A 26,119-nucleotide genomic window follows, 5' to 3' on the forward strand; every position below is an offset into this window, starting at 1 on the left:
GGCTCAATCAGTATTAGTTACAAGTATTAGTTTTTTTGACACATTAAAACGTCAATTTCTTAATTTTTTTTTTTTTCCCTGTACAAGTCTGACCTAGCCCTTTTCTACTTTCTATCTTTTTTTCTGGGACACATAGGTTTTCTTTCTTTCTCTCTCTCTCTCTCTCTCTCTCATTTTCTCATTTTCTTTTTCTTGTCTTGTCTTGTCTTGTCTTTTCTTTCTTTCATGGAGTCTTGTTCTGTTGCCAGGCTGGAGTACAGTGGTACGATCTCTGCTCACTGCAATCTCTGCCTCCCAGGTTCAAACAATTCCCATGCCTCAGCTTCCTGTGTAGCCGGGAATACAGGCACGTGCCACCACACCCAGCTAATTTTTTGTATTTTAGTAGAGACGGGGTTTCACCATGTTGGCCAGGATGGTCTCAATCTCCTTACCTCGTGATCTGCTCACCTTGGACTCCCAAAATGCTGATTTTATGGGCGTGAGCCACCGTACCTGGCTGAGACACATAGGTTTTCTAAAGACAAACGAAGCATTATACAATCTTTGTGTTTAATTGTTTTTATTTTTTATTTACTTATTTTTAAAATTGACAAAGATTGTATATATTTATTATGTACAACATGTTAATTTAAAATATGTATACATTATGGAATAGCTAAATTGAGTTAACACATGCATTACCTCACAAAATCATTTTTTTGTGATGAGAACACAGACTCTATTCTCTTGACAATTTTTAAAAATACAATACATTGTTACTAACAATAGTCATTACATTTTACAATAGATCTCTTGAACTTATTTCTCCTATCTAACTGAAATTTTGCATCCTTTGGCCAACATGTCCTCAAACCCTACTCCCCTACCCTCAGCCCTGTTAACCACTATTCTACTCCCTACCTTCTATGAGTTCAACTTTTTTAGATTCTGCATATAAATGAGATCAGGTGGTATTTGTCTTTCTGTGCTTGGCTTATTTCATTTAACGTAAGTCCTCCAGGTTCATCCATGTTGTCTCAAATGACAGGACTTTCTTCTTTTTCAAGGCTGTATGGTATTGCATTGTGTATATATACCACAGTTTCTTTATCCATTCATCCTTTGGTGGACATTTGGGTTGATTCCATATCTTGGCTATTGTATATAGTGCTGCAGTAAACATAGGAGTGGAGATATCTCTACAATATAGTGATTTTATTTCCTTTGGATATATACCAAGTAGTGGAATTGCTAGATTATATAGTAATTATATTTTTGATTTTTTGAGGAGCATATATACTATTTTTCATAATGACTGTGCTAATTTACATTCTCAACAACAGTGTGCAGGGTTTCTTTTTGTGCATTTTCACAAACACTTGCTATTTTTTGTCTTCTTGATAATGACCATTTTAACAGGTATGAGATGATATTTCATTATGGATTTAATTTGCATTTCCCTGATTACTAATATTAAGCATTTTAAAATATACTTGTTGGGCATTTATATGTTTTCTTTTGTAAAATGCCTATTCAGGCCCTTTGCCCATTTTAAAAACCAGTTTATTTGTTTTTCTTGATATTGAGTTGTTTGAGTTTTTTATATATTTTGGATATTAACCCATTATTAGATATATAGTTTGCAAATACATTCTCTCACTCTGTAGGTTGTCTCTTCACTCTGTTGATTGTTTTCTTTGCTGTGCAGCAGCTTTTTAGCTTGCTATACTCCCATTTGTATATTTTTCTTTTGTTGTCTCTACATTTGGGTTCACAGCCAAAAAGATCATTGCCGAGACCAATATCCTGGAGCTTTTCCTCTATATTTTCTTCTAGTGGTTTTATAGTCTCAACCATTATGGTTAAGTCTTTAATCCCCTTAGAGTTAATTTTTGTGTGTTGTGTGAGATAAGGGTCTAATATAATTTGTCTGCATGTGGACATGCCATTGTTCCAGCATCATTTATTGAATAGACTATCCTTTTCCCATTGTTTGTTCTTGGTAACTTTGTCAAAAATTAATTGACCATAATGCCTGGATTGATTTCTGGGTTCTCTAATCTGTTTTATTGGTCTATGTGTCTGTTTTTATGCTGGTACCATGCTGTTTTGATTACTGTAGCTTTGTAGCACATTTTGAAGTCAGGTAGCATGATGCTGCCAGCTGTGTTCTTTTTGCTCAAGATCGCTTTGGCTATTTGGTGTCTTTTGTGGTTTCAAGCAAATTTGAGGATTGTTTTATCTATTTCTGTAAAAAATGTCACCGGAATTTTGACAAGGTTTGCATTGAATCTGTAGAGCAATTTGAGTAGTATAGATATCTCAACAATAAAATTTGGGGAGCACATTAAAACTTAATTTCTTAAATTACTTTATTATAATTGATTACAAGTTAAACGTGATGCTCAGAGTGTTAATCACATTATAGAGATCATTATAAAGAAGTTTCCAGAGATGGTGACCATCAAGAAAAACTTGGAAGAATGTGATAGGTTAAAAATAATGGATGAAAGCAGTTGAGCTATTTCAGACAGGGGCTAATAGAAACAGAAGTTGATTTACAAAGGTATGAGGTAATAGTTGTATGCTGAAGAATAATAACCATAACACCCTCTCTCTTGCCTGGAGAAAGAGCTAACTGAAGGAAGAATGAGAGATAAAAATCTACACAAATTGGTATATTTGGGGAGGGCTTTATTTTTTATTTTTATTTTCTAGAGACAGAGTCTGGCTCTGTTGCTTAGACTGAAATGCAGTGGCACAATCATAGCATCACTGAACTCCCGAGCTCAAGTGATTCTTCCACCTTGGCCTCACAAAGTGCTAGTATTACAGGTGTGAGCCACTGCACCTGGCCAAGAGGGCTTTAAAGGCAAGGCTGAGGAAAGCAGATTTGATTTATTCATTTATTATTTTCATTTATTTATTCAACCAACATTTGTTGAAGATCAGTTATGGGCAGTCATCATGCCAGACACTTGAAAAAGCACAATCCTACCCTGAGGAGTTCCGTGCAAATTTTATATGATAGGAGCTGGAAAGAGTCCTACATAGGATGAAAGTTATGATGAAAATGGTGTTTGAGGGAGATGTTTCTATTTATGCATAGCAGGATATGAGCACTAAAACATTAGTGGTCAGGAGATCAGCAAAGAGACTGGTGTAGCTGTTCATCAATGAACATCTTGGGTATTGTGAGGTTGGTGTGAATTTAGGAGGGCAAAATGAAAGACTTTGACCTTTTGTAACAAATTGAACAAATGTATTGGTTGGGAGAAGAGGGGGGAGAGAGAGAGAGATATTAAAAAACTTTAAGGTTTCAAGCCTTGCACACCAAGAGTCCAAGATTACGAGGTCCTTGAAAAACATTACGATGGCCAGTGGAGCAGCTGAGAGTAGAGGTCCTAGTATTTGACTTGTAACCAGCCTCATACAGAGCTCCCTTTTTTTTTTTTTTTTTTTTTTTTTTTTTTTTTGGCCTGGAAAAGGCAACATAGCATCTTGAGTCATTTCAATAACTTTCAATGTAACAAGAAAAACCTAACCTTTCCTCGTATGGGATTTTATACTTCCTGTGTTCTAGACCCTTTGAAGCTTTTTGGGGTAGCAGTCTCTATGTTCATTCATTAACCTTGGTCTGGTTGTGACCTTAGCTCTGTATTTTTTTTCCTAGTGGATTTCTACCCGTCTCTACTTTCTCTTTTCTTGTGCTAGATGCTGGCCCATCTAGCTTATTTCCCTCCCCAGCATTTGTGCTAGATGCTGGCCCATCTAGCTTATTTCCAACTCAACCCTCAATGTCTGAATATTAATTGTGAATCATATTTTGACATTCACTATTCCAAGCATTTTTAAATGATTATTATATTATTAGCACTGTGCTAGGCACGCAGAACATAACTAGTAGCTTTAATATCCTTGAACATCTTACCCAAATATACATAACCCTCCATCCATGATGATTTAGTTTTAACATTCATGGCTTTACACAAGCATTTATCTGACTCATTGTTCCTGAGTACTCACTCTGAATAATGGCTAATGTTTGTTTCGGTGACTAAGGTGATTTTTAAAAATATCGCGGCCGGGCGCGGTGGCTCAAGCCTGTAATCCCAGCACTTTGGGAGGCCGAGACGGGTGGATCACTAGGTCAGGAGATCCAGACCATCCTGGCTAACACGGTGAAACCCCGTCTCTACTAAAAAATACAAAAAACTAGCCGGGCGAGGTGGCGGGCGCCTGTAGTCCCAGCTACTCAGGAGGCTGAGACAAGAGAATGGCCCGAACCCGGGAGGCGGAGCTTGCAGTGAGCTGAGATCCGGCCACTACACTCCAGCCTGGGCGACAGAGCGAGACTCCGTCTCAAAAAAAAAAAAAAAAAAAAAAAAAAAATATCGCATTAGTTTATTCACATAGACAAATGTATTTCAACCTGGGCCTTTGCAATTTTTTAAAATAAAACTTTATTGAAATAAATTCACATAACATACAATACATCCATATAAAGTATACAGTTCAGTGGCCTTTAGTATATTCACTGAATTGCACAACCATCAAGACAATCAATTTTAGAAGAATTTCACCAATCCAAAAGAAACCCTGTACCTACAGCAGTCATTCCTCATTCCTTTCCAGACTCTCCAGCCCTCAGAAATCTCTACTCTACTTTCTGTCTCTCCATGTATTTCTGTTCTTGGTATTTCCTATAAAGAGAATGGTATAATATGTGGTCTTTGTGTCTGGCTCTTTTTACTTAGCATAATATTTTCAAGGTTAATCCATGTTGTTGCATGTGTCACTACTTCATTCTTTTTGTTGTTGATAATATTCCATTGTATGGATATACCTTGATATTTATCCACATAAGATATACAGATGACCAATAGCACATGAGAAGATGCTTAACATCATTAAGTATCATTTAAATACAAATCAGAACTACAGTGAGATACCACTTCACATCTCGCCCAAATATACATAACCCTCCATGTATATTAACCCATTATGTTAACTTACTAAAAAGACAAAAAATAACACATTTACAAGACTGTGGAGAAATGGAAACGCTTTTACACTACTGGTGGCAATGTAAAATGGTGCAGCTGCTTTGGAAAACACCTTGGCTATTACTCGGAAAGGTAAACATAGACTCATTATATAACACAACAATTTCACTCTTAAATATGTACTGATGAGAAATGAAAACATATGTCTACATAAAAACTTACACTTGAATGTTCATAGCAGCACTCTTCATAATAGTCCAAAGTGGAAGCCCCCTAAAGTGATTTCGCTGCAGACTTTACAGGAGAGGGACGTTCATTTGGGAGTAAAAACTACCATATTTTTTCAGGTAATATTTAGGATTGGTAGAGCAATCAAAGAGGTATTTCCTTTTGGTAAAATTGGCAACTTAGAATAAAAGCATAATTGAATATGTGGATAAGATCTCAAAGGAAATGAGCATGGAAGAGAAGGATAGAAGATTTAAGCCTAAGCTCGAGGAAACAGAGCTAACATTATGGCTTTAAGTATTAAAAAACAGGTACATATGTTACCTAAAAGAGTTAGTGTCTTTTTAAAATCTTTGGAGTAGTCATGCACTGGGAGAATTCGATTTATTATTTTTTTTAACTCCATTGTTCTAACATTTATTTCCAGTCCCATTGGAATTGTCTAATGACTAAAGTCCTAAAATATCAAATGAATTAGTGTTCATAAAACTACTTTACAACTTATAAGGCCCTATAAAAACAAAACATTATTAGCTTATGAGGGAAAATGCCTTTTATGTGAATTTATTGGCATCATTTATTTGTGTCAAGAATAAAATTCATTTTATTACTGATGTCATACGAAAATTAAATGCATCCAGGAAAAGCTGATGCTTTAAATACAATTCTTGAAACTTTAAGCCTGGTCCTGTATTTGGTGGGAAGAATCTCTGTCAGTCCTGATAGGGCAAAGTTTGTGTATCTGTCATAGTAACAATGTACTAACAGCAAAAGGCTCTATAGCACTTTCTGTGTGTCAGTCCTATTGTAAACTCTTTACATATATTGATCTATTTATTTCTCTCAACAATCCTAAGAGGCAGGCAGTATTATTATCTCCATATTGCAGATGAGAGAAGTGAGGAGCAGATTGATTAAGTAATGTGCCCTAAATCAAAAAGTTAGTAAGTTATGGAGTCAGGATTGGTGCAAAGGCAGTTCCATTCCTAAGACTGTGCTATTAACCACTATACTATACTTGTGTTGCTGTTGTATATATTATAGCAGCCTTGTGCAGATGCAGACATCAGAGTCCTAGGCTGCCTCGGTAGAGCAGGTCAAGAACATTTCCATGAAGCAAAGTTCCCAGGGTTGGCAAATGTTGTCTTTGATTGCCCTGCAGAAGCTCAGAATCAAACAATATGATTTTAAGGTGTATGACTGTGTGATAAGGGACTTATTAGATGCTATCACTGAGTATGTATGTGTGTCTATATATATATATAAATTGTTTTTTATATATGTAATATAATAATGTAATAAGCTAAATGATAAGTAATAGTAGTTTTTTTCCAATAGGGAGAATTTACTGCAATAGACCATAACTTCCAGAGTGATTGTGGATGCATACAGTATCTCTGTGGTAACTATGTCTTTTATAACTTTTAAATTATAGATGAATATCATTAGTATCTGTTTTTCACTATTAACAAGTTAAAAATCTCATTTTTGAGACACATATTATACATTTTAAGCCATTTGCCAGTATTTGAGTATAAAATGCATTATTATGTTTCAATTTCCTCTTTTGTAATATCTCTAAATGTTCTGAGAATGGAATAACAGAACAGAAATATAAATATTTTTTCAGAGGCCTCAGAGAATTTTAAAGTTGGCATTAGGCTCTTTTTAATATGTCTGTATTTAATTTAAAAATATAGACATCTAAAGAGTATGAAGTTATGCTCATTATATTATTATTATTATTAATGTATTTTTATTAAGACAGGGTCTTGCTCTGTTACCCAGGCTGGAGTATAGTGGCTCCCTCCCAGCCCACTGCAGCCTCGAACTTCTGGGCTCAAGCAATCCTTCCGCCTTAACTGCCAGAGTATCTTGTACTACAGACGTGCATCACCACACCCAGCTTTTTTTTTTTTTTTTTTTTTTTTTTTTTTGGAAATGGGGTCTTGCTATGTCGCCCAGGATGGCCTCAAACTTCTGGTCTCTAGCAATCCTCTTGCCTTGGCCTCACAAAGTGCTGGGATTATAGGTGTGAGCCACTGTGCCTGGCCAAGAACTCATATTCCAAACTTGCTATAAAATATGGATTTTGGAGGAAGTTCAATCAGTAAACAGCAGTTGATTTTACAGATAAATTTTTATTTTATGTTAAGAAATAGTGTACTACATTTTTAAGTAAATATTGGGTTACTAAAAATATGTAAATGTGAAAATCTTCATTAGTTTTGAAAAATTGGCACATCAGAATGACAACATAAACTCAAATATAAGTTCCAATGATGGATTAGTAAAAATCTCAACAGTATATTTTCTTATTGACTATTTTTTCTGTTTTAGAAAAGGATGATGTGTGTGTATTCCAAGAAGTATCAGTATTGAATCCTGGACAATCCATGATAAAATATTTGGAAGAAGACTTTTGTTATACTATAGAGTGTCTGGAAGAAAAAGATAACCATACAGGCTTTCACACTCTGAATTTTACAGTGGTGAATTGTTCAAAAAAATGTGATGTTGTAAGTATTCTTTGTAAGTTATTCTGGTGAGAGTTAATACATTCAAAAATGGCAGAGTTATGGAATTAGAAATGGTGAATACTCCATTAGTTAAAAATAAACATTGTATAGTTCTTCAATAGTCTACTATTTTGTAATGTATCTATAAAACATAGACTTTCACTTTCCTGTGCATAACCTTGAACTTCAGGAGTCTTATTATATACAGCTTGCCAGGTTGCCTTACCTGAGGTTGTTACACCTGCTTGATGAATTTGGCTGTTAGAAGTAAAGGTTAACATCTATCTCACTTCTAATATAACCATGTAAAGTCAATCATTATTGGAAGCTTCTCATATTCAACCTTAGAAATTCTTACAGTTGTCTGGAGAGAGCTAGTAGTTATGTTTGGAAGAAATAACTCTCCAGAAGTAATTCATTAAAATATTGATATGGTGTCGCTAATCTAATATCATTATATGCAGCACCAGGTATATACTCCATCCCCAAGTGATTATGATTGTTGTGGTACCTGCAAAAATGTATCCTGCAAATTCCAGATGGAAAATGGAACATCAGTTGTATACGCGGTATGTTTCATGGAGAGTAACGCTCTGTGCTATTTTCTGAAGGAGGTGTTCTTGAGTCAAAGTTTGGAAAATGTCCCCCCCACACACTGTACTGCGTACAGCAAACACAGTACACCTACATCACACAAGCCACAGTTACATTTGTTACATTTTAAAGTATCTGATCATTTATGTTGTAAAGAAAAATGCTTAACTTGTGACCCAAATTTATTTTGTCATATATCTTCACTCCTTTTTTCTAGATGTAAGGAATAGGCTTTGAGAAATGCTGATTGCAAAGGAAAGGAACAATTAATACTTTTATGTGACAGCTAATTTTCGATTTCAGATAAATTACATATTACTGTTTCCTGAATTTGAATATTTACAGATCTTTTCTAATTGAGGTTCACAGAAGACCTTAAGCTATACATAAAATTAGAATATAAAACAAGAAAGTAGTCAAGTTCATCAGAATTCTTTACTGATCTGTAAGGAATCTTCAAGCCAAAGTTTGACTACTACTACTATTATTATTATTATTTTTTGCAAATTCCAAAAATATAATTCTATCTCTTAAAGCAAATTAACAGAGGTATCAACAGATTAGCATATATATAATCTATCACAGAGATAGAATTCTTTGGAATAGACAGTTGACATTTTTCTAATCAATACATATTACGTACAAAAATACACTTGATTTGGTAAGAAAGTAGTGTCAAGGAGGAAATATATATACATATATATGTATATGTATATGTATATCTATAATACACATGTATATTTTTATTATGTTCAAATCAGTATTGGTTCCTTCACCCTTTCTTTTTAAAAATAAATACTTCATTTGGTTGCAAATGACATTTATAAATTTAACTCATGAATTTCTCAGCTTTGACTTAATTAAATATGCAAAAAAATTAGAAACACATATTTTTTTAAATGCAAAAGGAAAAATACCTGAATCCAATGAGCTTATTATGTTTAAAAATATCTAAGAGCATGTAATGTAAGGTTTCATGTCTTTAAAGTGCCTTCTCCTTTCCCAAACTGTCTTCATGACTGCTGAAAATCCTTTAAGATTATATGTATAGATTGGCCTAATACTTGATTAAACAAAAAGCCTATGTTGTACCAGGTTAAATGGTTGACTATTTAGGACATGCTTACACTTTCTTTAAATGGTTTTAAGAGTGTGACGGTTACTGTTCATCTGAAAATAACCACAAAGTGTCAACATCCTGATTCAGAACAGGGGTAGATGTTTGAATCTCCAGTAGTAGTAAGGATGGAGTGGCAATAAAAAAACCTTATGATACAAAGTGTTTACTTGCACAGAATTAAGTCAATTTGTCCAGCACCATGGAAAGTAACTTGAGATTCAAAAATGTAGCCTTCTGCATCATAGCTGGCGGCCTGGTCTGGTGTATAAATTTATCAAGAGAATGGCCTTAATTAATTTAAGGTAAAATCTATGAGAAATTGAGAAGGCCTAGAACAACACACCCTCCACCGTGGTCAATCTTCTTAAAGTAGAATAAAATGAAAAAGAGACATATTTTCCATCTCTTTTATGAATTTTCCTTTTTGCCTAAGTGATGAGGTAATGCTGACATTAACTACTTTCATTTTTTAAATGTGAGTTATAAAATAAAAATATAGATTAACAATTATTTCAGCTGACTTTTAAATAGAAATTCTGAAATCAAGAATGAAACAGTTATTATATTTAAATACTTCTTGAAAGAATAGGGATAAATTTTTAAATAATGTAAGGTATGCACAATTAGAACCACAAGCCAATAAACACTCTCATTTAAATATTTCTTTAAACTTTTTGGCGATAAGGGAGTAGAAGGAAGAATAAACACATCTCAAGAAAGGAGGTATATAAGTAATAAGATTTGTTGTTTTATAATTAGTGAGAAAATATTAGAGCAAGACCTTTGACACTTACTTAAATTAGATAATTTTGTAGTAGAAACAGATACCTATTTGCTTCTTCATTCTCTATTTATTTCACATTTACCTTGCAGTTCTAGTATGAAACCTAGCATATACAAATACACCATACATGTGTATGTATTTTTTATCATTTTAGTTAAGTATATACCATACATGTATATTTCTAATTATTTTATAATTACATACACATGCATTTCTAATCATTTTAGATAAATTTAAGGTCATTTTCAGATGGAACATTTTGTGTCACATGAAGCCTCTGCATCTTGATTTGACTTTTTATTCAATAGAGTAATATTGTACTTAAGAAATACAGCAGATTTTAATATGCTAAGTAGTAACTTTCTTTTTATTTTTTAGGAAGGGAGTACCTGGCACTATAACTGCACCACATATGAATGTATTAAAACTGATGAAGGAGCAATAATTCTGAACTACACTATGGTCTGTCCCCCTTTTAATGAGACTGAATGCAAAATGGTTTGTACTTTGTTATATCTAAGAAAATTTAGATAATTATATAATTAGAAAATTTATATAATTTAGAAAATATACATTAATATTGTCTAAGGTCATACTTACATTGTGGCTTATACATAATAGGTAATGTGTTATTTTCATGAATAAATAAAAACTCTGTTCTATTTTTCCCATTTGAAATTTTGAGTTATATACAATGTTCCAGGTAATTCTGACTATCTTTGAGTAGATACTTTGTAATCATTGGGTTTTTATCTGTAGATCCAAAGATTATTGAAAAATCATTTGATCAGCAGACTTGGCCTTCCCTTTAATATGGATTAATAAGCTAAGGAATCAGAGCTTGGGAAATTTTCTTTCTTAAACAAACAGTGAGATTTGTGATGTCATTCAACTTTAATGCATGCTGGCCTATGTGATGCTTGCCTTAGCTTTTCTGGTCACAGGCCACTGAAAAATTTAGTACAAGTCACAAGATTGCCTATTCTTAAGTTTTGCTCTATAACTTTCCCTATTCTCTCAGAGAAGAGTTTACTGGGAGAGTAGATTTGTGAACGTGATATAATTTTTATTTTGCAAGATTTTTGTAGCTTTATTTATTTAGACATAATAATTCCTAATGAAAACTAAGCTTTGTTCTGTTGTATAACGAAATAGTACAGTCTAGTCTCATTGACATTTTTTTTCAGGATGTACCTTTTCAATGATGATGGCTGGCTGGCTAGCTAGATATAACATGTACTAAAGTCACAGAATTTCTGCCCTGGAAAAAATTTGGGCATCATCATGTTTCACAGACTAATATTTATAGAGTAAATCATTCTCTTATTTCAACTGCAGTTAGCAGGTTGCTAAAGCAATTAGTAGTTCTTGTAAAAGTTTAGTCTTAGACGAGAGTCCTTCCAAGGAAGGAAACATTTTTTCATAATAAACTATTAAAGAAAAAGATGTACAATTTTAGCAGTCAGTTATATTCAGAAACTCAAGTCAAATGGAAGTGGTTTAGGTTATTTCAAGGAGTTGAAAATATATAATGGTCATTATTTAGAATAGCTATTATTATTTTGTTTCAATAAAAATATTTTGTGGCATTTAAAGTGTCCTTTTTAGTAGAATAATCCTTTTACACTGTTTTCCATAGTACCAATGTATAAATAATGTATTTTTAAGCAAACTATCTACTCTAGATTTTAAAAACAAATTCTTTTTAGTAATAGTTAAATTCCAATTATTCTTCTATAAAGACTTTGTGATATTTGATAGAAGTTTTAGAAAAGTTAGTTTTCTTGTTCTAGTATAAGAGAGCATGGATGAACACCATATTCTTGGACTTTATTCATTTTTTCTCTTTCTAGAATGAAGGGATTGTGAAGCTTTATAATGAAGGCTGTTGCAAGATCTGTAAGTGAGAGCATATTCCATGCATTTACTTGATAGATTAGTTTTAATTGCTCATAGTGAGTATGGTTTTTCTCACAAAATTCAATTCCTATGATGCAAAGAGGAAAACAAATTTTATAAAGTGTTTTTGTATCCTATGTTTTCGGTATCATATGGTTAATAATTTTATAAATTAGTCTTTAACTTCTGGAGTGTAAAGAAAGTGTTTTCATTTAGATTAATTTTAATTTAAATATTAAATTTTTATTGTGGCATATTACAAATGGTATTTCATAAGATTTCAGTGTATTTAAAATTTAAAAGTGTCTTGTGATCATATTTGTTTGCACCATGCTGAACTTACACAAACAAGTAGATTACAGTTAAAATGGCATTGTGACTCCAAAAACAACATATGGGGTGCAGTACTTTTCAAACCTGTTTGAACAAGTATATAGTTTTATACAATAAATTTGGATAATATCATTTTAGTAAATAATATTTATATCCTTTTCATAAAAGTTCTCATAGTTGTTTTCATAATTAAAGCTATCTGAATGCAATATATTTTTTATTAACTTGGATTATAAGGTTTATTTCATAGTAATTTTTTTTATGAGACAGGGTTTTGCTCTATTGCCCAAGCTGGAGTGTAGTGGCATGATCTCAGCTCGCTGCAACCTCTGCCTCCTGCGTCCACGCAATTCTCATGCCTCAGCCTCCTGAGTAGCTGGGATTACAGGCATGTGCCACCATGCCCGGCTAATTTTTATATTTTTAGTAGAGATGGGGTTTCAGTGTTGGCCAGGATGACCTCAAACTCCTGGCCTACCTCATCTTCCCAAAGTGCTAGGATTACCATTTCTTAGTAATTTTGAATATTTTTAAGGACTGAATAATTTGAATAATTTTAAGTGGGTTATCCATGAAACCACATTTAGTTTTTCTTTTAAAAGTGTTTATGAATTTATCTCAATATAAAAATATAGAAATTTTGAGAAAATTGGCATAGACAGTAATTTTAAAATTTAGAGAAGCTTTTAGGAAAGGGGCACAACAAGGTTCAATTTAATAATACCATGCTGTAACCACAGCACTTTGGGAGGCCAAGGTGAGTGGATTACGAGGTCAGAAGATCGAAACCATCATGGCCAACATGGTGAAACCCTGTCTCTACTAAAAATACAAAAATTAGCTGGACATGGCAGCACGTGCCTGTGATTCCAGCTACTTGGGTGACTGAGGCAGGAGAATCACTGAACCCGAGAGGCGGAGGTTGCAGGGAGCCAAGATCATGCCACTGCACTCCAGCCTGGTGACAGAGCTAGACTCTGTCTCCAAAAAAAAAAAAAAAAAACCAAAAACAAACAAACAAACAAAAAAAACAAAACAAAAAACCGTGGTATAGGGCCAGATTCTTAGATATGAACTGACATGCCTCTTGAGAAAGATTTCTGAACTTCTTTCATGAAAGACTAAATCCCATAAATATGTAAGACTAGTCTTATATTTTTAGATCCATAGAGTCATATTGAACAGAATATTAGAAAGTATTAAAGTGTTAATACAAATACTATATAATATATACTATCTATGTACAATATATAACATGTAATATATTATAATTTATTCCCCCCAAAATCCAATGAAATAGGTTCTGACGTTATCTTGATTTTCTGCTTGGTGGGGTTAAATAATTTGTCCAAGTCATACCTCTTATGAGTGATAATGCTAGGAATCTACTGCGGGCCTGATTTCACATCCTGCTTCTTAACTCTTCATGGTATTCTGGAACATTGCCAGGACAAGTTTTAGGAGAGGGCAGAGACTGAATGATGAGCTCTGCTGAAGTGGCAGGGCTAGAATGACTGAATTTTTATTTACATAATGTCTAAAAAGCCAAATTCAATGCACACCTACACATCGACAACAAGCAAAAAAGTCCAGCATAGGATGGCCTGACATCTAATTTGTTATTATATTAGTTTGCAGGGCTGCTGTAACAAACCAAAAAGTGGTTGAAATAGAAATTTATGGAGATTAGAACTCCAAACTGAAGATGTCAGCAGGGTTGGTTCCTTGGAGGGATTGTGAAAGAGAGTTCTGCTCCAAACCTCTTTCCTTGGCATGTAGATGGCCATCATCATGCTCACATGGTGTTTTCCCTGTATGTGTGTCTGACTCCAGATTTCCCCTTTTTACATGGACACCAGTTATACTGAATCAGCAACCCCTAATGATCTCATTTTTGCTCAATTATCCCTGCAAAGATCTTGTGTCCAAATAAGATCACATTCTAAGATACACAGGTATTTTAAAAGACACCATTCAACTCATGATAATTATATCGGGAAGACTTTTAGGGATAATATAATATCACCTAGATATTTTTAATCACTAAGGCTTTAATTATATACACACTGATTAAAAACGTTCTGTTCATTAGAAATAAGCATGGTTTCATTCAGAATTCTTTAAATCAAATATAAACTAATATGAATCAAATAGTCATTGTATCAGGAACTCAAATAATGAAATTTAACTTTAGAATATGAGGAAATTTAAGATTTCACTTTTTTTTTTTAAATCTTCTTCTTCAGAGTCTAGACTCTTCCTTAGGTATGAGATGCAGGAATAGAGTCACATGGCAATGTTAAGGCCCTGGCTTCTGTATCCCCATGTTAATTATTAGAGAAGTGAGTATATTTATGATAACTCAGGGAAGACAGGGTTATATCTCTGACTAATCATATGAATGACCAGTATTGGCTGCCACACATTGACACTCTATTAAGCACATTGCTGACACGACCACACGTAATCCTCACCACAGTTCTGGGAGACAGGTATGTTTTCCCTACAGACGAGAAATAGAAGGTTCAGAGAGAAGCTGATCACACTATTCAATAATAAATTTAGGTCTGTCCAGTATCTGGGCCCAGGGTCTTTCAACTTTGCTGAGTTCTTTGAAGTTGCAGAATAATAACAAGCCACTTCAGTTTCTCTCATCTGACGTGAAAGGACTCATAATGTAGTTTCTGCTGGCCTATTTGAAAACCCTTTTCTGCTGTCTTTGCTTTCTGAAGACCAGGCTATGTTGAAGAGATTGTGGAGGTTGGATACTATCATAGGTTGGATATTATTGAGTAAAATCTTTTACAATAAAGTTTTTGAGGAATGAATTAGAAATGCCTCTTGGTACAAACAAACTCAGCTAACAATAAATTAATGCTTCCCCGGTTTCATTTACGGAATGAATTAACTTGTTGGGTTTTTATTGGGTGCCTACATGATGAACATCTTTTTAACCACGGGGACTATAATAGTGAATGAAGCAATATCTGCATGGAGAGTGCTCATTATCAAGAAGGGGAAGAAACACCAAACTCATAAATGTATTGTAATATGTCACTTAGTGATGAGTGGTATATAGAAAAATAATGCAGAATAAAAGGAATGGAGAATGAGAGGGGCTGGGTTGCTAGCTTAAGTGGGGGCTCAGAAAATGTCTTGATGATGAGGCGTCATTTGAGTAGAGACTGAGTGTCCTTGGGAAGCCACCCAGATGGTGAAGAGTGTTCAAAGTGGAGGAAATAGCAAAATGTGGCTGTTGCACAGAAAGTGAGAGGAGGAAGGTGATAGAAAGAAGAGGGTGAGGCATCTTATAGGTCATGGTAAAGATGATTTTTTTTCCTTGACTATTCTTATTCTTGAACTTACATAAGAATGGAAGGGCTAATGAAATAATCACTGAGTGAAGGCACCATAAGGGGCAGAACAGCCTGCACTCAACCAATAGCACTGAGCCTTGAGTCATACCATGAGCAAGAGATCAGTGAAAAGAGAGAGAACCAGCATAGGAGACTGAGGAGCAATGGGTGAGACAGGATGAAAACCAAAGCAGGTGAGCTCAGGAAGCCAAGTGTGGAAGGTATATTAAGGAGGACAGAGTGATAGACTGGGTCAAATGCTGCTGAGAAGTCAAATAGGATGAGAACTGAGAGATGATCTTGAAATTTAGCAATTTGGAGGTCGTGAGTGACCTTGAGGATGGTAATTTTTCAGTCAATTTTAGCTACCCATCTCTCCTTCAAGCAGAGTAGCTTAATCTTTATCTATTTTACATGTTGAGATTGTTTTAAATAAGGATTTCATGGCTAACTGTATTTGAAAATTGGGATATAAGTTCACTCTTTTGTAAATAAGGAAACTCAGCAGGATAATTCAGTGATTTTCCTAAAGTGATAAAGCAAGTTGGAATAGAGAGAACCTTGGTTTTTGCATCTTGATTCAGGGATTACACCCACTATCACACATCATTAAATACAGATGCTTGCATGTAATAGCAAGTGATAATCCATCACACACACAGACACATATTAAGATATTATGAATGCATACAAAGTATTTTCATTTGAAATTATAGAAGACCATTTCAGAACCGTAAATTCAAGTATGACTCATCCATACATTTCAATATGGTTAAGTGATTCTATTAAAATTTTGCATTATTTTATGTTAATGTCCATTAAGATAATGTGGCTTTAAATCTCTCAATTTTTATTTTAAAATTGATGTATATATGTAGTTATGCATTAATTACATATGTGTGTATCTGCTTATACACTTTATGGTTCATTCCAAAAATTATTTTAAGCACATATATGCCACACACCGGTTGAGGTTAGCATTATTACATGTGTGGATTATTTCTGATTTCTGATTATGATAATTATTCTAAGATAATAAGATATAAAGTGGAAATCAGTAAGTGTAAAGCTTATAAGAAAATATATAGAAATCTGTAAGAAAATATAAGAAAATCTATTTAGAAGGTGAAATAAATATTGCACATAAAAATGTAAGAGGGAAATTTAAAATATCTTTCAATATTGGAATATATTTTATATAAATGCACCAATTTTCAATTGTAAATATATTAATATGTTTAAGAAATAATTTAACATGGGCCTTTGATGAATAAATGCATTTTATATTTTATCAGGCAAACGAGAAGAAAGAATATGCCAGAAAGTGATCATTAAATCGGTCATAAGGAAACAGGACTGTATAAGCCAAAGCCCTGTAAGTGGCAAAATGTCATTTGCTACATAAGTGGCACGCATCTTTTTAGAAAGTATATGTGTTACAGAACGAATAAGTTTGTAAGCCAACAAAATGCCAACACTTACAATATTTAACTGAGATTATTCCTACATTCTAATGTTGCCATATTCTGTTTGTGAAGAAGTATGAATTATTCTTAGCATAATCAACAGTTCTGAATGATGATTGCAATCCAGAGGGATAGAAATTGAATCTAAATGTATTTGACTACATGTTGTCTTCACTATGCAATTTTACTCAGCAAAAAGAGTCCTACTTCTAACTTTGTCCCTTTTAATATGACCTGCAGTATACTTGAGCCATGATATAACACAGGTTACAATAGATTATTGTGATTAACATATTCCATATATATATTTATGTCACGTTATATGTGCACATTTAATGCTTTGAATGTTATGTTGAGCATTGCCATGGAACATCCCTTTGACTTATGTGAATGACGTTTCACTTACTGTTTTTCACAATCTTCCAACATGCAGAAGCTTGAGGGTTGGAGTGATGAGGAAGAAACCTTTTCATCTGATTTTCTTAGTGAAATCAAATAATAACCAGTACTTTTAAAAGTTTAAGACTTTTTTTCTCACTGTCACTTCTTACAGATAAATGTTGCATCTTGTGACGGCAAATGCCCATCAGCTACTATATATAACATCAATATTGAAAGTCACCTAAGATTCTGCAAGTGTTGTCGTGAAAATGGAGTACGAAACTTGTCTGTGCCTCTGTATTGCTCAGGAAATGGCACTGAAATTATGTACACTCTCCAGGAACCCATAGACTGTACATGCCAGTGGAATTAAACTCTTGGGTTCCAAGAACTCTGTACAACATCATAATGTCAAATAGAGTTAACTTTTATTACTATTACTTAGGCATGTGGCAGATTTATGTTGTTTTAACAATACTGTATTTTTCAGACTTGGAATGTGGAAATTTAGCACTTAGTACAAAATATATACAGTTTCAATAGCAAAATTAAATTTATTGCCTTACTCTATTTTAGAAAATCAAATGACTGTAAGTTGTTCAGCTGAAATGCTGTTATGTATTTAATTGCAACCTGGTGCAGATACAGTATACTCTCATCAATTGGAAGGTTATTTTGCAAAATTCCTTCAATTTCACTCAATAGCTCTTTTTTTCTTAATTTACAAAGCCTGCTACAGCTATCCAAATTAAGATACCCTTTAATATGTACTCCTTAGTCTGTTAATGTGATCAGTTAAAATAGGCATCTAGATAGCAATAAAGAGTGATATGCTTAGAGACAGATAATAGATTATTTAAAACCTGAATGGTTATTAGGAAAGTCATTGTAAATTCCCCTCATTTTGCAGATGTAACAGATAACCAGAGAAGCTGTGTGACTCGTACAAATTTGTTCAGTGTAATAATATAGTAAATTCATGTTAACAGTTGGGTTAAATTCTAGGTCTCTCTTATTCCAGTACTATATCACTTTTAAAATCCTGAGCAGTATATAGTAAGAGTATATCACATAATCTTTCATTCTTAAAGAGTTTGCATTGGATAGAATTAAGTATTTTAAGTTTGACATGTTTGAAAAATGCTCCGCATACACTGTTATTCCAATAGTAAGGAACAGGGAAATATAGCATCATTTGCTAAATAGAGGAGATAGATCTTGACCTTTTTTTATATCATTAAAACTGCGATTAAGTGTGTTGTCAGTATTTAACATGTAGTTACTGTCTCATTAACATTTAATTTTGAGGATATACTTGCATACTATTGAAGTTGAGTGCTGTTTCGCTGTTAATGCTGCTGCTTTGCACTGAAGAATGAAATAAATTTATCTGAATGTATTAATAACTTTACAATGGAATGCTGCACTTTTAAAATGTGGTAGATTATTGACATTTGCAAGAAGAATGTCTTGAGGTCTTTGGAAATCCCCAAATTCTTTGCCACCTATAATTAAAAATTGTCTGAATTTTCTCCTCAGCATAAAGAAGTGAATGCCCTGCTTAGTGTAATTGTGAGTATCAAATGAAGCCAAATATCAATAAAAGAACAGTAAAATCGCATTGCAAAGCAGATACGGGGCTTCAATTAGATTAGGCTTGAACTAGATTATCTGCTTTCACATACTAATGTTTTCATTTCAAAATCATGTGTCCCCAAAATATTGCAACTTACTAAATATTTTAGATCTCTTGGGTTACTTAAATATGTGTGAAAAAATTAACATTGCATCTGCAAATCCCAGTGTTTACTGTATATGAAATTGATTTATCCTGTTTGTGCTTAATGTAAGTGTTCCTGAAATGTTAACATTTCAATATTCTCTGATTCCTGTTAACATATATATATATAAAATTAAATGTTTTTTGTTAAAATATATTAAATTTCACTTAAGAGAAAATGTTATGTATCTCAAATAGAAGTAACTAATGTATATTGTCTATGGCCTCTTTTTATTTTCATTTTCTGTAAAATATTTGTTATTAAAAATATTAAGTAATCTTTAAACCTATTTGTGGAGAAATGGGAAACATTCTCCTAGAACTTTATAAACATTCAACAAATACAACAAATATGCATTTAGGGCCTACATGTGCCAGGCACTATTATAAACTCTAGGGACACAGGCCAAACTAAACAGACACAGTCCTAACCCCCATGCTACTTAGAGTCTCCTAAGAAAGCAGGCCTTAAATAGCCATACATATGAGAGAGTCCAGAAAGAGATTCCAAAACTTATTAGAATGTGTCATATGATAAAGATGACTCTGAAATCAGTGGAAGGGTGCAAATTGGCTTTTAACAAATAGTGTTGGGACAACTAGATGGTTACTTAAAGAAAAATTTGAATTCATACATCCATTGACATTAGGATAACCTCCAAATGAATCAGAGATTTAAATGTTCAAAAACAAAAGAAGATAGGAGTTTGATAATAACACAAAATTGTAGGTATCCTAGGAAAAACCTAGCAATGTATACTAATATTAGAAGTGCTTTTTGGTTTGACCAAAAAACAATCTAGAATATAAATTCTAGTAATATAGTAATATATTGCAATCTAGAATATATATTCTAGCAATCTAGAATATATATGCTATACAAACCTGTACAAATGCAAAGTGGTATTTGTGAAGGTTATTAATTGCAGCATTGTTTATAATAGAAAAGAACCAACAATAGTTGAATAAAGTATGTTAATCCACATATGGAATACTATACATCTGTGAAAAAAGAATGAAAAAGAAATGTATATATTGGTGTGGGACGATTTCTAAAACATATTTTTAAATTGAATAAAGTATTGAAATCTAGAACAGCATATTAGAATTCTAGGTGTTGTAAATTAAAAAGGGCCCAAATAAGAAAATATAATCATATTTACATAAGAAGTAAACAATGAGCTAACAAAATTACATAAACCAATGGTGGAGGTGGATCAGGGTAGATGAAGATTGGGATGGAAACAAGACTTCTCCATGTGTATCTTAATATACATTTTGATTTTTGAATTATGAATGTATTGCATTTCAAATATTTAAATTAGATATAATACATACTAATATAAATAAATGAACAATTCTAAGTTATGATACATACTGCAAGGGAAGAGTAGAGGTTGCTGAGATAGTGACATAACAAAATCTAATTTGGATTGAGTGAGAAGTAAAGGGAGGCCTCTGAGAAAATGATGTGTAAGCTGAGACCTGAAGGATGAGTGTGAGTCAACCAATAAACCATTTCCAAGAGAAGGGAACAACTTGTATTAAGGTCTTTTGAGAGGAAAGGACAAGGGCTGACCAGGGAACTGATAGAATTTTGTTTGTTTGTTTCTTTGCTTTGAGTAATGGGGAGTGTGGCATAGAATGAGGCTGGTGAGATGAACTGGGAAGCCAAGCAATAAACAAAAAGGTTGTTATGATGCTATTGCTATAGAACAGGTGAGAAATGGCAGTGACAGTACAGATAGGAGAAACTGTACTATATAAGATACATTTCAGAGGTCAAGTCGAGGACTTGGTAGTCATTATGATACAGAAAAGTGTTCTGAGAATGCTTCTGAGTTTGATCAGCAACTGGATGAATGGAGGATAGAAACCTTGGACAGAAAGGTGAATTTTAGCTGTGGGATGGGGAATGTTTAGAATCCGTTTCTGAGCGTGTTGATATGGCTGATTAGACAACTGAGTGAAGTTATCAGAACGTGGCTATCTATTGGTTTGGTGCTCAAAAAAGTATTCACTGAAGTATTTTTAGGATTTGTTAACATATAAATTGTATGAAACTATGAGGATGAATGAAGTTATCTAGGGCAAGAGTATATAGTGAGAGGAAAACAGGATCCAACACTTGAGTCTTGAAGACTTCTTATATCTAACGGATCATATAGAAAAAGAATGGCCAGGGAAAAGGACTGAGAAAGAATAGCCATAGAGGGTGAAGTAAAGCCTGGAACCTTGATGGAGGTCATAGACCCAAGGGAATACAAGGCTATACATGGGACTGGAGTTACAGTCTGTCAAATGATGAAGAGTCACTGAATTTATAGAAAGAAGAATTGGCGTTTCTTATGGACAAACGCATAGTGAAGTGAGTTGAAAGCGGATTGGTAGGTGATAAATCGTTCTCGATACATGCCTCTCTCCACTTCTGCTCATGCAGAGATTCGCTTAGGCACATGCTCATGTTTCTGCAGCTGGTGGTGCTGGACCCGCTTCTGCTTCCACACTCATAGTAGATTCTTTCCAACAGGCTGTGGACACGGGAACAGCTTCGCACATGCGCAGCTGATCCAGTCCCCACCATGGGCCTCCTTCCTTTCCTCGGATCACTGCTCAGTCTACTTCTGCGGAGGAAGGACTCCATCCCTGCCCAGTGCCTGCCATGGGAGCTCTAGCTTCCACCACTACTTCTGGAAAGAGGCACGTGCCCTCATGAATGCCTTGATGAGCTGAGTAATGCAGCTGGAAAGAGCAGAGGAGTTAATATCCTATGGGGTGAACTCTGACCAAGGAGTGGCAGGCCCAGGAGTCAGCCAGTAAATTGCTCACCGTTGCTCCTCACTTCCGGCAATCTTTCCAAGATGTAGGGGTTCCATTTGGCCTTTCCAGGTACATCTCTGTGAGTTGTGGCCTGCTATCTAACAATCTGCCTTGTACTTGCTTTTGATCCTCTCTTACCTCATCTCACTTTCCTTAAGTTACTTCCAGTCTTCCCCACCTCAGGTTCTACTTCAGCCTCTATGGCCATTCTTTCTCAGTCCCCTTCGCTGGCCATTCACAGATCTCAGCACTGCATGTGTGTGTGTGTGTTTGTGTTGTGTGTACATACACATACGTATATACTTCCTGATAGGCTCAGAAATAAACATTAAAACTACAAGATGCAATTGTTTGGTTATTAAATCATTAAAGACTTTTACTGTATACTCTGTCATGTTGGGAGGGAGAAGAGTAAAAAACAGACTCTCATGTATTGATTGAAGAAAGTAAAAACAAAATAGCCACACAAATAATTTATTTCGAATATCTGATTATTCATTTTTGCCTTTCTCTCTGCCTCTCCTGATCTTGAACATATATTTCTGTAACTTTTAAATTTAGAAAAATTCTTATATTCTTATGCACTTTTTCTGCAGCAGAGATTTTATATGCTATACAGTAGTCCATTAAGTGAATATCACAATTGATTTAGCCAGTCTATTAAAGGATATTTAATTTGTTTCTATTTTTTTCATTTAAATAAATCCTTAAGCGTGAAGTGGAATTGAAGGATCGAATGGTATCAACATGTGAAAAATTTATTTTCCTGTTGCCAAATTTGTCTTCCACAACTGATGAATCAACTTTTGCTCCCATAAACACTATGAGTTTGTTTCCTTTATCATCAATATTATATAGTAACAGATAAACTCATTGAAATAATAAGCAAAAAATGTCAGCTCATATGATATTAGTATATGTATCTGAGCTTGCCACTGAATTCAAACCTTTTTACATACTTACTGTAGTTCTTCTTTTGTCTATTTTTCCTTTGTCTATTTTCTTACTTGGTAATTTCAAACTATGCCCTATAAGGACAAACAATTTTACAAACTTTAACTTACCTAACACTACCTTTTAAAGGTTATATTACAATGAATGTAACCTAAGAATTGCGATTCCATTTTTAAAAGTTAAATTATTAACAAAATAAAACCTGTCATTCATGTTCATTTTAACAGGTGAATCCAAATTAATTACTAATTCATCAATTCAGTGAAGCTGAAAAGGAGAAGAGACAGACAGTCTCTTGAGTTGCTATGCCTAACAGGAGAAAGGAGGTTCTTAATAGGAACTGAAAGGTTTTTGAGATTTTTTTTAGACAATTAATTATCATGCAAAGTTTTATGCTTAATGTTCACATTACACAGAAAATAACACTAAATTTTTGAAATCTAGATATTTCAACTAATTAAAATTGATATATTGAGAAGATTTGTGGTTATATTGTTGACCAAAAACAGTAAAACTGTGAAATTTAAAGAGGTTTATTCAGTTTATTCTGAGCCAATTGACTATGGCCAAGGAACAGTCTCAAGAGATCCTAAGAAAGTGTGCCCAAGGTGGTCAGATTACAGTTTGGTTTGATACAGTTTAGGGAGACAGTAGTTACAAGCAAAGACATAAATTAATACATGGGATGTATATGTGGGTTTGGCCTACAGAGGCAGAATATATTGAAGGTGGGGGCTTACAAATCATAGATAGATTCAAAGATTTCCTGATGGGCAGTTGGTTGAAAGAGTTAAGTTCTGTCTAAAGACTTGAAGTCAGTAGAAAGAAATGCTTGAGTTAATATAATGGTGGTTGTAGAGACCAAGTCCTTGTTAGGTAGATGAAACCTCCAGATTATAGCCTTCAGAGAGAGTAGATGGTAAATGTCTTCTTTCAGACCTTAAAAAAGTGTCAGGGCTGGGAGCGGCAGCTCATGTCTGTAATCCCAGCAGTTTGGGAGGCCGAGGCAGGCAGATCACAAGGTCAAGAGATCGAGACCATCCTGGCCAATATGGTGAAAACCCATCTCTACTGAAAATACAGAAATTAGCTGGGCATGGTGGCACGCCTGTAGAGGCAGGAGAATCTCTTGAATCTGGGAGGCAGAGGTAGCAGTGAGCTAAGATCACGCCACTGCGCTCCAGACTGGGCAACATAGCTAGACTCCATCTCAAAAAAATAAAATAAAAAAGTGTCACACTCTCATTTAATCTCTTGTAGATCTGGGAAAGACCTAGAAAGGGAAGGAGATTCTCTATAGATGCAAATTTACCCCACAAGAGAAGACTTTGCAGGACCATTTCACAATATGTCCAAGAAATATATTTTGGGAAAAAATTTACCTTTATTTCCTTTAGGGTCTGCTATCTGTCATGTGATGCTATACCAGACTCAGGTTGGAATTTGGTATCTTATTGCCACACAGAGTCTGTTTTATCAGTCTTATGGTCTTCATTTCAATGTTAATGCTGGTCAGTTGTACCTAAAGTCCAAAAGGGAGGAGGTATAATGAGACTTGTATGACTTCCTTTCACCTCGTGGCCAGGAATTCAGTTTTTTGGGTTTCTCTGGGGTCCCTTTGGCCCAGAGGGGTCTGTTTAGTTGGTTTAGGGGTGGCTTAGGATTTTATTTTCATTTTACAACATATAGATTCAGATAATTTCAAAATACATAATAAGTATCATTGACTAGAGGACCTGTAGCTCAAGTGGGTTCGGGTTTATATTAGTGCTAATAAACCCAGACAGGGGCTGTGAATGGTTGTACAGTTTGGGCATTGTATAAAAGTGCTTATCTTATATAAGAAAAGTAGTGCTGAATTGTAGGTCAGGCTCTTCAAGCCAAGACGTGTAACTTGACAAGGGGCTGTTTCTACCTAAAGGAAGGAATGCCTTTTTTTATTTGCATGAAGATGAAGGTACTGTCTTCTTATCAAGCCAAACACCCAAGTTTGGGGCTGCATCTTCCCAGAGGGAGGAGCCTGTTTCCTATAACTCCCGAGGTTAGAAGTGGACCAGACATTATGTGTTTTCCTAATGTATTTGAGGACGCACCACGTGGTAATTTGTACAAAAGTTAGGTACTGTTGTGTTACTAGCCTTCATTTTTTTTCTAATAAAGTCTTATAAATGGCTGTGGTGCTTGGAATATTGCTTTTTCATTGCATCCTTGCGGAGGGAAAAAAACTTACTTAGAGTTTATTCACTAACAGCTGCTAATGAGAAAGTTTTAAATGTCTAGCTAAAGATAAAATTCTATTATATTATAAAAAATATTATCTATTTTAAAAATACAGCATTTACAGAAATACAGGGATGGATTAAAAATATAAAACTATGTTTTTTATGAAAGAATATGTAATTTAATGTTTTCTGCCTTCATAACCATATGTATTTTACATCAAAATTATATTTAATTATGTCTGTCTATATTAATATTTTCTATCAAAAGCCGTATATGCATGCACATAAACACACAAACACATAAATAAGCTCAGTTTTGTAACCCAACCTAATAGTTCTATATGTGAATTAGCTATAACCCTTACTGCCAGGCCTAATGTCTCCATTACTGAATTGTTGTTTGCTTTATTTTGTGGTTGCTTGATATGTAACATCAAGTAATTTTTCTCTGGAAAGGCACATGGATTGTATATTCTAAGGTTTTATTCACAGCATAGCATGACAGCTAAGGTCTCAGATTCTCAGATCAAATAGGTATAACGTCAAATCTTTATACAATTATTTGTGACTATAAGTAAATTGAACAATTTTACACTTCATATTTTTTCAAATGTCCTATAGAAATAGTGTCAGGCTAATGAGAATAACATATGTAAAGCAGTTAGTAGAACTTTA

The 26,119-nt window shown here is 34.1% G+C and overlaps 1 protein-coding gene across 1 annotated transcript in view; it reads left to right on the plus strand.

The window, feature by feature from the left end:
• The window catches only part of OTOGL (otogelin like), a 165,044-nt gene extending 146,104 nt beyond the window's left edge, over window positions 1-18,940 (plus strand). The window contains exons 52-58 of the mRNA XM_050749267.1: window positions 6,555-6,618; window positions 7,557-7,735; window positions 8,200-8,304; window positions 10,612-10,731; window positions 12,087-12,132; window positions 17,117-17,196; window positions 17,841-18,940. Coding sequence (XP_050605224.1) covers window positions 6,555-6,618; window positions 7,557-7,735; window positions 8,200-8,304; window positions 10,612-10,731; window positions 12,087-12,132; window positions 17,117-17,196; window positions 17,841-18,041 — 795 coding nt within the window. The 3' untranslated portion in view covers window positions 18,042-18,940. The remainder of the gene's footprint in view (window positions 1-6,554; window positions 6,619-7,556; window positions 7,736-8,199; window positions 8,305-10,611; window positions 10,732-12,086; window positions 12,133-17,116; window positions 17,197-17,840) is intronic.
• Window positions 18,941-26,119: the final 7,179 nt, after the last annotated feature.

The sequence above is a fragment of the Macaca thibetana genome, chromosome 11 (assembly GCF_024542745.1).
Source record: "Macaca thibetana thibetana isolate TM-01 chromosome 11, ASM2454274v1, whole genome shotgun sequence".
In the NCBI taxonomy this organism is placed as follows: Eukaryota; Metazoa; Chordata; class Mammalia; order Primates; family Cercopithecidae; genus Macaca; species Macaca thibetana.